This window comes from Brachyhypopomus gauderio, chromosome 20, assembly GCF_052324685.1.
Source record: "Brachyhypopomus gauderio isolate BG-103 chromosome 20, BGAUD_0.2, whole genome shotgun sequence".
Classification (NCBI taxonomy): Eukaryota; Metazoa; Chordata; class Actinopteri; order Gymnotiformes; family Hypopomidae; genus Brachyhypopomus; species Brachyhypopomus gauderio.
The window spans coordinates 7789780-7805692 of NC_135230.1; the positions used below are offsets into that span (position 1 = coordinate 7789780).

Genomic DNA, 15913 nt, shown 5'->3' on the forward strand with positions numbered 1-15913 from the left:
AGTGGAGGGAGACAGACAGAGGGGGACTTTAGGAAAAACAGCAACTCTGGTTCAGAGGAGTGTTGTGAGTTCATATTACTGTTCAACAGAATGTGTGAAGAGTCCTGTGATGCACAAGACTGTGTGTGTGTGTGGGCATGTGGGTGGGTATGGGTTCATGCCATCTGCTGAAATTGTCAGCACAGAAACAAGGGGCACAGGGACATAAAGTGGGACAAGACACTCTTGATGTGTGTGCGCAGTGGTGTCTGTGATCAATTGAATGCACAACTGAGCGTGTGTGTTTGTGTCTTGTATGTTTGCCAGACCGTGGGATCTTGACCACCCCCTCATTCTGCGCACAAATGTGCTTTGAACTAGCTGTATATTTCCAGACCTTGATGTTCCTCAGACGCTCCTCTCTGGAGCTACAGCTAGGCTTCTTCGTCTGTTTGCTGTGGGAAGGGATTCTTACGTCTCGCGCTCACCCTTCTAGACTACGGTGATTTTTTCCTCGGTACCTTTGGTGGTATCATTCCCTCCGTTTCTCTTTCCTTTTTAGGTTTAACCTTTTCTTTCTTTCTTTCTTTCTTTCTCCTACGCCTCTCTTCTACCATTTTTTCTACACCTACCACTCCTCCAAGTCTACCAAATGAGTCAATTTGCTTTTCCAAGTGAGTGGTTGTAGGGTGCTCTGCTGAGTGAGAGTGGATTAGGGGTGTTCTACAGAGTTAGAATGAATTTAATCCCAATTAATTAAAGACCCAGACCTAACCCCTAAAAATACTCCCCAGATAATCCCTTCTAATTAAAGACACAGACCTAACCCCTAAAAATACTCCCCAGATAATCCCTTCTAATTAAAGACCCAGACCTAACCCCTAAAATACTCCCCAGATAATCCCTTCAAATTAAAAACCAAGACCTAAACCCTAAAATACTCCCCAAATAATTCCTTCAAATTAAAAACCAAGACCTAACCCCTAAAATACTCCCCAGATAATTCCTTCTAATTAAAGACCCAGACCTAACCCCTAAAATACTCCCCAGATAATCCCTTCAAATTAAAAACCAAGACCTAACCCCTAAAATACTCCCCAAATAATTCCTTCTAATTAAAAACCAAGACCTAACCCCTAAAATACTCCCCAGATAATTCCTTCAAATTAAAAACCAAGACCTAACCCCTAAAATACTCCCCAGATAATTCCTTCAAATTAAAAACCAAGACCTAACCCCTAAAATACTCCCCAGATAATTCCTTCTATTTGTGCTAACGGGCCGCCCAATGGAGGATGGGTTCCCTTTTGAGTCTTGGTCCTCCCGAGGTTTCTTCCTAATCCCCACCATCATAGGGAGTTTTTCCTCGCCACTGTCGCCTTTGGCTTGCTCATTAGGGTTTTGGACCCATACGATTGTAAAGCTGCTTTGTGACAACATGTGTTGTAAAAAGCGCTATATAAATAATTAAAGCCAAAGTCAAATTTAAAGACCCAGACCTAACCCCTAAAATACTCCCCAGATAATCCCTTCAAATTAAAAACCAAGACCTAACCCCTAAAATACTCCCCAGATAATTCCTTCTAATTAAAGACCAAGACCTAACCCCTAAAATACTCCCCAAATAATTCCTTCAAATTAAAAACCAAGACCTAACCCCTAAAATACTCCCCAGATAATTCCTTCTAATTAAAGACCAAAACCTAACCCCTAAAAATACTCCCCAGATAATTCCTTCTAATTAAAGACCAAGACCTAACCCCTAAAAATACTCCCCAGATAATTCCTTCTAATTAAAGACCAAGACCTAAACTCTAAAAATACTCCCCAGATAATTCCTTCTAATTAAAGACCAAGACCTAACCCCTAAAATACTCCCCAGATAATCCCTTCTAATTAAATACCAAGACCTAACCCCTAAAATACTCCCCAGACAATTTTTGTTCTTTTTTTTCCACATTTTTAATCAACATAGCCAGACTCAAGGGAATTGAACAGCAACTTGGCAAAATGTCCTAAAGAACACATACACACAAATACACACACACACACCCACCCACCCCTAGGAAAGTTGATGCCCCTCCATACATAATTCCCCTCTACAAGTCCAGGTAGTGCACATTGCCAGACATGTGTGCATGAAGTTTGGTGGCTTCACTGATTTGCCCACAGGTCCAGTAACCAGGAATGAGGGTGAGTCTCCAGCTGACAGGTTGGTTTTTTACCCTTATTTCCCAACCACAGAGACGTGATTTTCACTACGGTAGGTAGAAAGATGACAGTGGTCAAGCCAATAAGCTGTTAGAAACAGAAGTAGGTGTGGTAATGGACACATTAGTGGGGGCATCCCATGTTTGGAGTAGAGATGACTTTCTCTTTCAGATTCAGATTTCAAAGAAGCTTTATTGGCATGACCGTAATTTACAAAAATATTGCCAAGGCAGCAATGAGAAATGACAATAAAATAATAAAATAATATATATAAAATAATATAGATATTATTATGTACACACAATACTGTTTAAGTGAACAGCGTCTGAACTAAGGTGGAGGTTTGCTCTTTCTGACTGACTCTGACTTTCTCTGACTCTCTCTCTCTCCTCCACCCATCTGAACTAAGGTGGAGGTTTGCTCTTTCTGACTGACTCTCTCTCCTCCACCCATCTGAACTAAGGTGGAGGTTTGCTCTTTCTGACTGACTCTCTCTCTCTCCTCCACCCATCTGAACTAAGGTGGAGGTTTGCTCTTTCTGACTGACTCTCTCTCTCCTCCACCCATCTGAACTAAGGTGGAGGTTTGCTCTTTCTGACTGACTCTCTCTCTCTCTCCTCCACCTATCTGAACTAAGGTGGAGGTTTGCTCTTTCTGACTGACTCTCTCTCCTCCACCCATCTGAACTAAGGTGGAGGTTTGCTCTTTCTGACTGACTCTCTCTCTCCTCCACCCATCTGAACTAAGGTGGAGGTTTGCTCTTTCTGACTGACTCTCTCTCTCCTCCACCCATCTGAACTAAGGTGGAGGTTTGCTCTCCACACCCCGGCCGGCCTGCTCGATGCTCGGCTGCAGCTGGGTTGCTTTTGGCATGGTCTTCACACTCACTGGCACTTCTCACCCAAACCTGCCACTTCCACTCAGAAGTGACATTTCTAATCCTTTATTGAAGTCCTTATTCAAGTCACATCCTCTTGGGGTCTCTAACCCCTTTTGGCAAGGGACACCATGTACCAAGCACATGTGTAACTCGTATCACTTGTAAAAGCACACTGACGTTATTAAGTGTACCCAACACTTGTTACAGTTCTTGTATCATAAACTGTACTTGCCCTTTCTACAAAAGATTTTGTTTATCCTTTTATGATCTTTGCAGTGAATGTTATGATAATGTTATGTTATTCTTACACATTAAAAATAATACACTTAAAACACTTGGACGAGTATAGTTTTTGAGTGTGTGTGTGTGTGTCTGCGTGCGTGCATGTGTGTATGTGTGGAGAGAAGCCTCCCATGTTAATGTCTTCTAGAGTATTTGATCAGTAGAACAGACAGTACAAATGAAGTGTTAGCTGCAGACTGAGGTGGACTGTTGAAGTCGTGCTGGTAGTTCTGACTGACCCAGATTCACTCCAGTCCTTCCTGGAGTCTGAACAAGATCCACCTGGGTCTCACACACACACAGGGCAATGCCATTGTCTTTGGGGAAGTCCTTTGGCACGCTACTGTTCTCTCTCTCTCTCTCCCTCTCCCCCTCTCTCCCTCTGTCTCTCCCTCCCTCTCTCTCTCCCTCCCTCTCTGTGGTCAGGGAAGCAGGAGTAAATATTAGGTTTCTAAGGCAGGCTTCCCATATCCTCTGCACATTCTTATAGTACGTTTCTCTTTAACATGGTCACAAGCAGATCTTTAGTCTACAGTAGCATTTGCTCTCAGGTCAGTAGAACCGGCGCAGGCTGTGGCTGCAGCTGTGGCTGCAGCTGCAGGCTGTGGCCCGTGTGGCTGATCCTGGATCAGCCAGGGGAGGATGGTGGTGGTTTGTTGTGGCCATGCCAGGCAGAGGGCGTGAAGTTCTACATCTACTAGTGGCCTACACGCACAGCTCTCTAAGGCAGGGAGTTGGCTGCCCTTATGTATGCAACTCACGCACACAGATTCATATGGGACAGAGGTCCTGGTCTCAGTCTCTTTTTCTGGCTGTGTCTGTACTCCTCTATTTTCTCACCCTCTTCTTTCCTTCTTTCTTCCCGTCTCCTTCCCTCTTTCTGTCTCCGTCCCCTCAGCCTGTCTCCCTGTCTCCTGGTCCTTTTCCCTCTCCATTAGGGGGGGTGGTATAAGGTTACCCCATAGCTACACTCTCATGTGGAGGTCTCTCTCTTGAAGCGGGTCACAGCTGCCGCGCGAGTGTGTGTGTGTGTGTGTGTGTGTGTGTGTGTGTGTGTGTGTGTGTGTGTGTGTGTGTGTGTGTGTGTGTGTGTGTGTGTGTGTGTGTGTGTGTGTGTGTGTGTGTGTGTGTGTGTGTGTAGCGGGCCCGTTCGTTAGTGCGTGCGCCACATGTCTGATCCAGCTTTCCATTTACGTCACCGGACAAGCGTTCCAGAACGTGCTACAACTTCATGAGCATCATTGAAACGACGGCCATTAAACCCGCCCACGTTGCCACTTCCTCCTTCTCCTGGGTTCACCAAGGCCTCCACGGTGACCTGAGGCTCCACCCTCCAACCCAGCTCTCCCTGCCCCTCCCCTCTCTGTTGATTGGCTGTTTTTTCTCTGTTGTTGCGGCACTGGGCAGCTGGCCCGAAAGCCCCACCCATTGGTTTCCCGCCCTTTCCCTGCTGTTGTCATGGCACCCTGGGCAATACTGCATCAGTAAGGATGATTGGATGATTAATAACTTGTTAATGTGTGACTAAGATTCCATTGCCACTGGTACAGAGAGGCGTAATATGAGCTGAGGTAACAGGAGACAGAAGTTTTCTGTTAGGAAGTTGTTGATCTTCAGATTAACACATAAACCCTACAGGTTAACCACAAAGTAGCACAACTTTCTTCTGTGGCTCTGTGGAGATGGAGATGGTCTCATGATGTATGAGACATGTTGAGAGAGAGGGAGGATGTTAAAGGATGAGGATGTATGAAAGACATCATGAACGGTAGTGGGAAGATTTGGGCTCAGTTCAGAATGATCCGAGGTCAGTATAGGGGTGGTCAGAACTGCTGGGTCGGTGTGCTGCCACAGGGAGTGTGTGGGACAGGGAGAGAGTGTGTTGGACAGGGAGAGTGTTGGACAGGCCGAATGTCCTCTTACTCCCATATTGAAGACAGCAGGGAAAATGACCCTGACGACCCTACCTTGTGGTCAACAGCAGTGAGCTCTGCCTCAGTTATTGCTGACCCGAGGTCAGCTTTGTGTTTCCTCCCTTTTTATGTTTAAAATGAAGATTAAGGCGGCAGCAAGCTGACCTCTGTCAGTGTTTAAGGAGGAACATGGTATTATGCACAACGGGCATTGCATATCCCATTGGGTACGACGTGTGTGTGTGTGTGTGTGTGTGTGTTGGGGTGGAGGGCAGGAGAGTGAGAGAATGATTGGTTTTTGTAAAGGCTTGAAGTATACACATATATCTTCCGAAACTCAATACTGCACTCAGTAATGCATGTGCAAACTTGATTCACATGCTCTCGACCCATTAGTAACCCTGCTACTTTAGTGTGTGTGTGTGTGTGTGTAGCCAAAAGCTCTGGGCCCAAAGTGATTCATGTTCTATGTCAGAGAGGCAAAACGTGTGAGAGTAAACACCGAGCGAGTGACAGTGTGAGACTCTCTTTCTCTCCTTCATTGCCTCCCTCTCTCCTTCTCTCTCCCTCCTCCTCCTTTCCCTCTCGTTTCCTTCCCCCTTTCTCTGTCTCCCACATGCTTTGGTCAGCCATCTCCTACAGCTTGCACACAGTCCATAACAGTCACCCATTATGGCCAAATTTATGTACGTCATACACTGACCTCAGATCAGCCCTTCATCCTCTGCGCCTCAGCTTTGGCATTGCAAGAGAGGCCATAAAAATGCTTTTAGGTCAGTAGGAAAAGAGCAACTACTCACCATTAATTTTGACAAGGTTTAGATATGGTTTTGTCTGTAGTTCTAATTTGAGGCCACCGTACGTGAGGAACGGTCTCTACACCCCAAGGTTACCCCTGTGCTCTCCCTTCCTATTGCACAACAGCTTGTGATGTAGTCGTATGTTTCTGAATGTAGTCATGACTGCTGCTTAGGAACCTGGGGCTTCATCAAATGAGTTTTCCCCCCCCGACACATCAAAATGACAAACCGTAATATGGGATCTCGAAGTTGCATTTTCAGACGATTTTCATTCTAGATGATTGGGCAAAGCCGTTTAAATTTGGAGTGGGAAAAACGTCTGTAGCTCCCCGTTGTGGAGCAAGATCATGGGGTCTGGTCCCAGGGAACACACACACACACACACACACACACACACACACACTGTCCTCCTGATAAACATGTGGAAGGTGTCCTGCCTAAGATCCATTTGCAGTCCGTCGAACGCCCGTAAATGTAAATGAAGGTGTTTTGGAGCTTTGCACCGGCGCGGTGATGTCCTGCGATGTAGCGGTCGTCATGTCCCGAGATGTGGCCGTGTTCCGGGATTATTGCTGTGTTGCATGGTGGACCTCGCCGCGTGGCTGTTTGTCTACACGGGGGGGGGGGGGGGGTGGCTTTAATGCCCCCTGATTCCCTTTTTTCCTGCCACGTGAGCCGCGTGGTGCAGCTCCACCGAGAGGCCCAGTGGCCATGACCCTAACGGTGACCGCTAGTGCTCTCTCTCTCAAATAAAAGGAAGTGTGGTACGTTATCTGTTCTGTTCTACCCTTCCTTTCATCCATCTGTTCTCTTGGTGAAAAACTCATCTGTCTCTTTCACACTGGATGCTCGGGGTGTGTTTATATATGGAAAAGTTGATGGGAGAGAATGGTTTATTTTTTAGTACTTTGTGTGTGTTCATGTGTGTTTATATGTGTGTGTGTGTGTGTGTGTGTGTGTGTGTGTGTGTGTGTGTGTGTACATGTGTGTATAAATGTGATATGAAGGGCAAAATCGAACTCAAATGACAAGTTGAAATGAATACGACAGATTATTGACTGTGAACCTAAGCTTTGTAATAAGATTGTTAGTATTCTGTTCCATGCTTTGAGCTTGGCAAGTCATATTGATATTCATGGTGTGTGTGTGTGTGTGTGTGTGTGTGTGTGTGTGTGTGTGGGAGGGAGTGTGAGCTGAGGACACGAGAAATTGTGAGAGAACTGTGGACTAGATGTGTGTGTGTGTGTGTGTGTGTGTGTGTGTGTGTGTGTGTCTGTGAGAGACAAATGATCATGAGATGCAAAGACGAACCTTTCTGCATCCTTCCTAAGCCACACACTCTCTGTCATCCAATCATACCGCTTCCTGGATTCCTCTGCCCGCCTTCTGTTGCTATGGAGACTCAGGAAGTCTCTCAGGTGCCTTACTGGTATGAAATGAAGCAGCATCTCTCTCTCCTTTCTCTCCCTTCCTTTCTCTCTGTCCCTCCCACATTTTCTCATTGTTTTTCTCCGATTCCCCTCAGATTTCTCTTTCCCCATAGTCCGTCTCCTCCCAGATACTTTGCTTTTTGTACCTTGAAACTGGTTGTTTCTCGCTGCTCTGTCTCATTTTCATCCTTGGTCTGCCCCTGTCTTTCCACCATCACACTTCTTGATTTCTTTCTTTCTTTCATTGTTTCGTACTGTTCCTGCCCTCTTAAAGTCTGTGTAGGGTGCAGTGTTGCAATTCTTGAGATCTCTCTCTGTCTCTGGGTTTGTATGTCAGTCTCTCTCTCTCTCTCTCTCTCTCTCTCTCTCTCTCTCTCTCTGTCAGTTCCTCAGTCTGAACTGTAGGGTGAGAACAGGTGGGAGAGAGAGGATAAGACCACAGAGCCATGCTGAGAAGGAGACAAGATCTCGGGGAGAGACAGACAGAGACTGAGACAGGCAAGGAGAAGATGGAGAGAGAGAGACTGTGACGGAGAATTTTAAATCTGCTTCTATGTGCCGAAATCTCAAAACAATTTCTCTCTCCTCTGAGCCAGTGTCTCTCTCCTCTGGACTATACAGTGACTTCCCTCTGAGCCTCACAGTCTCTCTCTCTCTCCTTTGGACTACTCTGTGTCTCTCTCCTCTAAGCATCTGTGTCTCTCTCTGTCTCCTCTGAGCTGGAGCTCTTTGTGCAGGTTATAGAGTGGATGTGGTGAAGTATCTAGAGGATTCTAGCACTGCTCTTCTGCTCTTTTAAGATCTTCAGATATGAAATCAATTTACAGTGTAAAAGATTGTGCAATAGTGTACTGGTGTAGAGTCTCACATGAACTGTGCAGTTCAATGTGTTTATGAAGTGCTGTTTTCCAAGTCACTCAAATTTCAATTATTGTACTTGCTGTGTGGTAAGAGAAAAGATGAAAATTTGTTATTTTTGTCTGGAGGGGCAAGCAGAAAGAGAAAATAAAGTGTGTGGGTGTGTACTGTTTAAAGTCTGAAAGTGAGCAGACCACACATCTGGCCTCTCGTGTTTGACCCAGTGAAACCAGGTGAACAAACAAAGTCTAACACACAGAGAGAGAGAGAGAGAGAGAGAAGCATTCACAGTTGGTCTACATCAGCAGGTCTTTTTTCTTTTACTTTGTTACTCTCTCAGTCACCCATTTGCACCCCCCCAGCCTTGACACACCTGTGTGTTGTTAATCAGTGATTCATATAGTTAGTGATTTCCCGAAAACATAAACCACATGTACACACACGCACCCTCTTCAAACAACGTTCTGAGGTCTCCACCAAACTCCATGCTTGTTTTCACCCATCCCAACGGCCAGGTGTGCCATGCAGTACGTTGCTTCACCTTCAACCCTTTGCCCTTTGGTTTGTGACCCTCGATGTCCCGAGGCCCCATTAAAATCTCCGTGTACCAACGTTGGAATCCCGTAGCGTCACCCACGACCCTGCACTCTCTCCAGAGAGCGATGGCCGGATGACTGGTGTCCGGACGTGCCTCTGAGGTAGTGGGTCGCGTTTGTGACCCGGTTTCTCTCCGGCCAGCATCCCCAGCTGGGATTCAGACTCACCACCACCACACGAGCGCCAAAGAGGTCAGAAGCCAGTGTGCCCCTTGTTTCCACCAGACTCCTCTGCCATCTTTACAGGCTGGAGTAGGAATTCATCGTGCTCTTCTCAGACTCGAGTTTGCCTTTGTCTGTTTCTTTCAGTCTGTCCCAACCTGAAGCTCCACTGTAGCATCTCAAAAGTGGATAATTAGGTGGAGGAGAACCAATGAAAGGAGACATAAACGTGCCAGAACGTTTTTGCTGAATAGGATATTATTCCATTAAAGCGTGATTATGGATTACTTCACAAAGGAATGCACACACACGCGCGCACACACGCCCATTAGCATCAGCTGAAGGCAGCGTCGGACCTACGACGGTTATTAATTGGTTGGTGTTTCAAGGAACACAAACAGTGACTAAACAGGAAACACCAGAGTGTCACGACCCGCGTGTCGTCTCGCAGGTGATAAAGACGAGAGCGATGAATCACGCAGTGTTTCATTTCTCATTAGCCTAGCGCACCCTGCCAGCCAGAGGAGGAAGGAGTCTTGGCACATCTTCCCTTCAAGCTCTTCATTTCAGTGGAAGTGAACTCTGACCCCTTGGCGGGGGGGTTATGAGTGGTTTATGGTGCTGATATTCCAAAATTGTCAACGCCACGGTGTTTGGGACCTGCTGTCATATAGAGTTTCTGTGTGATGCTGGCTGCCTGTTGGGTCAGCTTTGGCGGGTTCGCTGTTAGCTGGTGTCGCTAAAGCCTGCCGGCGTGGGTTCTGTGGTGTGACTGTGAGGCGGCACGGCACTGAAAGATCGGTGTGTGTGTGTTTGCAGATGCAGATACTCGACAAGTTCCCCATCGAGGGAGGGCAGAAGGACCCCAAGAAGCGCATCATCCCATTTCTGCCAGGTAAGACACACACACACACACACACACACACACACACACACACACACACACACACACACACATACAGACATGGTGACAAATGGATGCAGTCAGCTGTAATGTCTACAGTTAGTCACTTGAATGTTTGGCCATGGCTGTCTCTTTTGTAATCTGGATGCTAAAACACACACACACACACACACACACACACACACACACACACACACTGTCTGTGGGTTGAAGAGTCATCGGGAGGAGCGCAGAGGAGTACTGAATAATGCAGCAGAGTGGAGGGAAAGAGGAAAAGAGTGAGAGAGAGAGAGAGAGAGAGAGAGAGAGAGAAGGTTGGAGAGTGAGAGAGTGAACATGATGCTCAGGTTCAGCCATGCTGACACATTCTGAGAACCCCCCCCCCCCACACACACACACACACACACACACACACCTCCTCTCAACAGCCTTTTTACAGCACAGTCAACAGTGGCTTCTAGGAGATGTTTTATTCTGTGTAGTCAATTCAAACGTCTTGGCCTTCTGACTGCCACAGAAATTACACAATATGCTTGTGAAAAAACAAGAAAGAATTGAGCTGTTTCTAATTTGATTGCCGTCGTTGATGTCATATCGATTCATTTTTGATGGGGAAAATTTGATATTTTAGTATATTGAGTAGGAAGATGTATTAGTTACAGTGGCTGTTTTTAGATAACACACACTACCTCCCCAATCTAGGTTTCCCAGAGTGTGACTACATTCTTTTTTTAAGGGTTACTTTACATTGTGTGTGTGTGTGTGTGTGTGAGAGAGAGAGAGAGAGAGAGAGAGGGAGAAGTTTTGTTTGAGGAGTGCATATTAAGTAAAATCTCCTAGTGAACTTACTATGAAAGCTCTCTGTCAGGAAGATTCACAGTCATAAGCAGATGTGTTGTGAAACGCGTTATACAAATATATTTGATTTGATTTGATAAGCAGATATAATTACACAGTCACGTTTTTCAGTAACACGGTGGTCTCTGGCTAGGAACACGTCTGGTATACCTACTCTTGTGTTCACACGTTTGGTCAGGGGCGTTTGCACGTTCAGCACGAGACGTTGGCGTGTGTGAGGGCGCTGCAGTAGGGCACGGGCTAGACGGAGCGGTAGGCCCGTTTGGGTTGCTGCCACTTCTAAATGGACGTGGTTCTTCTCCAGGAAACGTTTTACAGGGCCTGGTGTTTAAACAGCAGGCTCGGAGGCTTGGGGTACAGGTAACGAGGGACATACTGCACGTGGGGTGGACCGAAGGGTTTGTTTATGGAGAGGGAGGTGCAGGTTTTGGAGACGAGTAACTTCCAGTCCGTGGAGTCTGGAGTTTTCTCAGAATCTCAGTGGAGCTGCACTGTGTTCAACTCCCCAAGATTTCCAGGTTTTGAGAGTGAATTGTGTTTTTAAGATGAGGTTGTGTGGGATCTGGATACATGTTGGAATGGCGTTAGCATTTGTTAGGTTTTAAGAGCACTTCTCTCTCACTTTGTCTTTGTCACTCTCACTCTGTCTCCATCACTCTCTCTCTCTCTCTCTCTCTCTTGTTCTCTCTTTCTGATGAATGAGTGGGCTTCCTGTCCCCACTCAAAATATATAACCTGAAGGTTTAGAGATCCATCAGTGTAGGAGAAGCACATCTCTCTCTCTCTCTCTCTCTCTCTCTCTCTCTCTCCTCTCTCTCTCTCTCTCTCTCTCTCTCTCTCTCTCTCCCCTCTGTCTTTCTTTTCTTTTTTTCCAGTTACATGCTTTGCAGAGCTCTGACCTCCACATTGATAAACAGTTTCATGAAATGTTCCATGTTGCTTTGTGGCATGAAAACCAGTTGCACGCGGGTACGAAGCGTCACATGCGGTACTGCACAACCGTCTGACTGAAACGATCAGCTCAGCATTCATTTCTATTCATGCAAAAGAAAAAAAAAACCCGTATTTGCCACCGTTGTAAATATATTTCCCAGTAGAGCACACGTATAAAAAACGACAGCAACAATTTCCTGCTCTTCCATGGCTGTCAGATTTGATGTTTCTCATCTAGTAATTTGTGAGGGAAGTAATAGAGGAAACAGCCGTAAGATCAGCCATGGTTTTACATTTTCTTCTGTATCATGCTGCAGTTGTTTTGAGCACAGAGAGGAAGTTCTAGACCAAAAGTTCTAGCTAAAGGCCTGTCTATACTCTGATCACGAGGCCTGTCTATACTCTGATCACGAGGCCTGCGTATACGCTGATCACGAGGCCTGCGTATACGCTGATCACGAGGCCTGCGTATACGCTGATCACGAGGCCTGCGTATACGCTGATCACGAGGCCTGCGTATACTCTGGATCACGAGGCCTGCGTATACTCTGGATCACGAGGCCTGCGTATACTCTGGATCACGAGGCCTGCGTATACTCTGGATCACGAGGCCTGCGTATACTCTGGATCACGAGGCCTGCGTATACTCTGGATCACGAGGCCTGCGTATACTCTGGATCACGAGGCCTGCGTATACTCTGGATCACGAGGCATGCGTATACTCTGGATCACGAGGCATGCGTATACTCTGATCACGAGGCCTGCGTATACTCTGGATCACGAGGCCTGCGTATACTCTGGATCACGAGGCCTGCGTATACTCTGGATCACGAGGCCTGCGTATACTCTGGATCACGAGGCCTGCGTATACTCTGGATCACGAGGCCTGCGTATACTCTGGATCACGAGGCCTGCGTATACTCTGACCACGAGGCCTGCGTATACTCTGGATCACGAGGCCTGCGTATACTCTGGATCACGAGGCCTGCGTATACTCTGGATCACGAGGCCTGCGTATACTCTGGATCACGAGGCCTGCGTATACTCTGGATCACGAGGCCTGCGTATACTCTGGATCACGAGGCCTGCGTATACTCTGGATCACGAGGCCTGCGTATACTCTGGATCACGAGGCCTGCGTATACTCTGGATCACGAGGCCTGCGTATACTCTGGATCACGAGGCCTGCGTATACTCTGGATCACGAGGCCTGCGTATACTCTGGATCACGAGGCCTGCGTATACTCTGGATCACGAGGCCTGCGTATACTCTGGATCACGAGGCCTGCGTATACTCTGGATCACGAGGCCTGCGTATACTCTGGATCACGAGGCCTGCGTATACTCTGGATCACGAGGCCTGCGTATACTCTGGATCACGAGGCCTGCGTATACTCTGATCACGAGGCCTGTCTATACTCTGGATCACGAGGCCTGCGTATACTCTGGATCACGAGGCCTGCGTATACTCTGGATCACGAGGCCTGCGTATACTCTGGATCACGAGGCCTGCGTATACTCTGGATCACGAGGCCTGCGTATACTCTGACCACGAGGCCTGCGTATACTCTGACCACGAGGCCTGCGTATACTCTTGACCACGAGGCCTGCGTATACTCTGGATCACGAGGCCTGCGTATACTCTGGATCACGAGGCCTGCGTATACTCTGGATCACGAGGCCTGCGTATACTCTGGATCACGAGGCCTGCGTATACTCTGGATCACGAGGCCTGCGTATACTCTGGATCACGAGGCCTGCGTATACTCTGACCACGAGGCCTGCGTATACTCTGGATCACGAGGCCTGCGTATACTCTGGATCACGAGGCCTGCGTATACTCTGGATCACGAGGCCTGCGTATACTCTGGATCACGAGGCCTGCGTATACTCTGGATCACGAGGCCTGCGTATACTCTGGATCACGAGGCCTGCGTATACTCTGGATCACGAGGCCTGCGTATACTCTGGATCACGAGGCCTGCGTATACTCTGGATCACGAGGCCTGCGTATACTCTGATTCAACTTCTCATAGCAGCCTCTCATGTTTTTTGCCATGTGAACATAATTTTTTTTAACTTTTCTTTTTACTTCTTTTTTGATTTTTTGAACTCTCATTCATGCCAGAGACACCAATGATTTGCATAAACGTCAAGACAGTGTTAAATGTCACGTGTATTAATTTTACGTTGCTTTAAGTTGAAGTGTCTTTTTGCTTTTGCTCCTTTACTCTTTAAATCCTTTTTTCCTTTGTCAAGGTAAAATCCTGTTTCGGCGAAGTCACGTGCGAGATGTGGCCATGAAGAGACTGCGCTTTATTGACGACTATTGCCGGGTGAGTTATTCCCGCTCTGAACACTGTTCAGTGCCATCAACCACTCTTTCAAACGATAAACACACTCCCGTCCTGGCCGAGTGCGGCCGTGCGTGGGCCGTACACCCTTGGTTGGTGGCGCTCGCACACGGCGGCTTCCAGCATGTACACGTCCGTTTGGAGCGCAAGGTTCCGCAAGGGTCAATAATGTGACCTTTAATGTTCAGTTATTCCCCCTAATTAAATTGTATTTTTTTCTTTTTATAAAGCGAGTGGTGGGAAAAAAATTAACGTAAAAAAAGAAATGAAAATGATACATCAGCATTTTTATTTCTTTCATATTTTTTGCATACGTTTAATATAGTCATCAAGACAATGATTTTATTTCATGAACTAATTTCATGTCGTCGTCCGTCCCCCGTCCCCCCGTCAGCCCCATGCACCCCCACCCCTCCTCCAGTCTCTTTTCCTCTCCCTGCTACCCCTTCCTGATGACACACAGCCAGTTTTACACATCCATAAACACACGGCAGCCCCAGTGCCAGACATTAACAAGCGCACACAGATAGTGACCGCCTGGGGGAACTTTAGAGATAGTGCCAAGTTAGAGTATTGGGGAATGTTCTGGAAGCTAGTCATTATGGCCACAAGATCCATGACATTCTTGGAACATTACAGAAATTTTTATAATAGCGTTTCACACTGTCATAACAAACAGTGACTGGGAACCTGTCTTTCACATCATATAATCTTTCTGGTGCACTTCACGAAATAAGACATTACTGTCTATCTGCCATGACTTCATCGTGTCACCATTTATTTCAGCCTCGACAAGACGTGCAAAGAGTTAGAAATACCATAGGTGCCATTGGAGTAGAAGCAATTAGCCAGCTACCAAGATAAAAAAATAAGTTGCGGTCTAATAACAGGCACACAGTATATCAGGAGTCAGGGTATAAATGCAGATATACAAGTATGTTAAGTGTCCATGGTCTGCTAATTAAGACGTGCTTCTCTACGCTTTGGCTGTGGAGACCTGTGTAGCTGTAGTGGAGTTTCAGCGGGGTCCTCGTTTGTGGGCGCGTGCTTACACGAGGAACCGGCACATTAGTGCACCACGCCGGGGCGCCGTTTGCTTTGAAGTGGCGGAGAGAACTGCTGTTTACCAGCCATTTCCTGTAAGCTTTAATTAGACATGGCCACCGTGTAATTGCCTGATGTCCTCAAGGAATACGCTCCTACTCCAGGGATCCTCCTCACAAGTGTGCCCAACTCTCGTGCGCACACACACACACACACACACAAATCCGACTTTGTGGTCGTTTGTTGAGCTATGCTAATGAAGTATTAGATGCAGCAAATCCTACCAAGTCCTGAGTTCCCTCAGGCGTACCAATGAGATGCAGTCCTGATGCTCCGTCTTATCAAATTAAAAAAGCAGCACTACAGAAACTAGCTGCACTATTAACACGGGTCGTGATATTCCTGTCATTCTAGCACTCGCACACACACAGCTTGTCATCACTTTTACCATTAAGTGCAGGTGTTCCCAGTCCACCAGGTGTGTATGTGTGTGTGTCACTTGCGTTCAGACCTAAGCAGCAGAGCACTACGTTTCCCAGAGCTCCGTTCAGCTCATCAGACCAAACCAGTCGTTTGATGAGCTGAAAGAGGCGTTCTTGAAGAGCCTCAGCTAACTGACTGGACTCCTTTGGTTTTCCTTGGAACCGGATCTGTGCAGCAGACTTGGGTTTGGGATAACTGCATTAGACCGGAATAGCGGGTGGGCTGT

The 15913-nt window shown here is 47.0% G+C and overlaps 1 protein-coding gene across 6 annotated transcripts in view; it reads left to right on the plus strand.

Annotated features, from left to right (window-relative positions):
• sh3pxd2aa (SH3 and PX domains 2Aa) overlaps positions 1-15913 on the plus strand; it is an 82787-nt gene that overhangs the window by 18989 nt on the left and 47885 nt on the right. For all 6 annotated transcript variants that reach the window (XM_076982907.1, XM_076982903.1, XM_076982908.1 and 3 more), the window contains exons 3-4: positions 9931-10006; positions 14066-14142. In XM_076982907.1, the coding sequence (XP_076839022.1) occupies positions 9931-10006; positions 14066-14142 (153 nt within the window). The remainder of the gene's footprint in view (positions 1-9930; positions 10007-14065; positions 14143-15913) is intronic.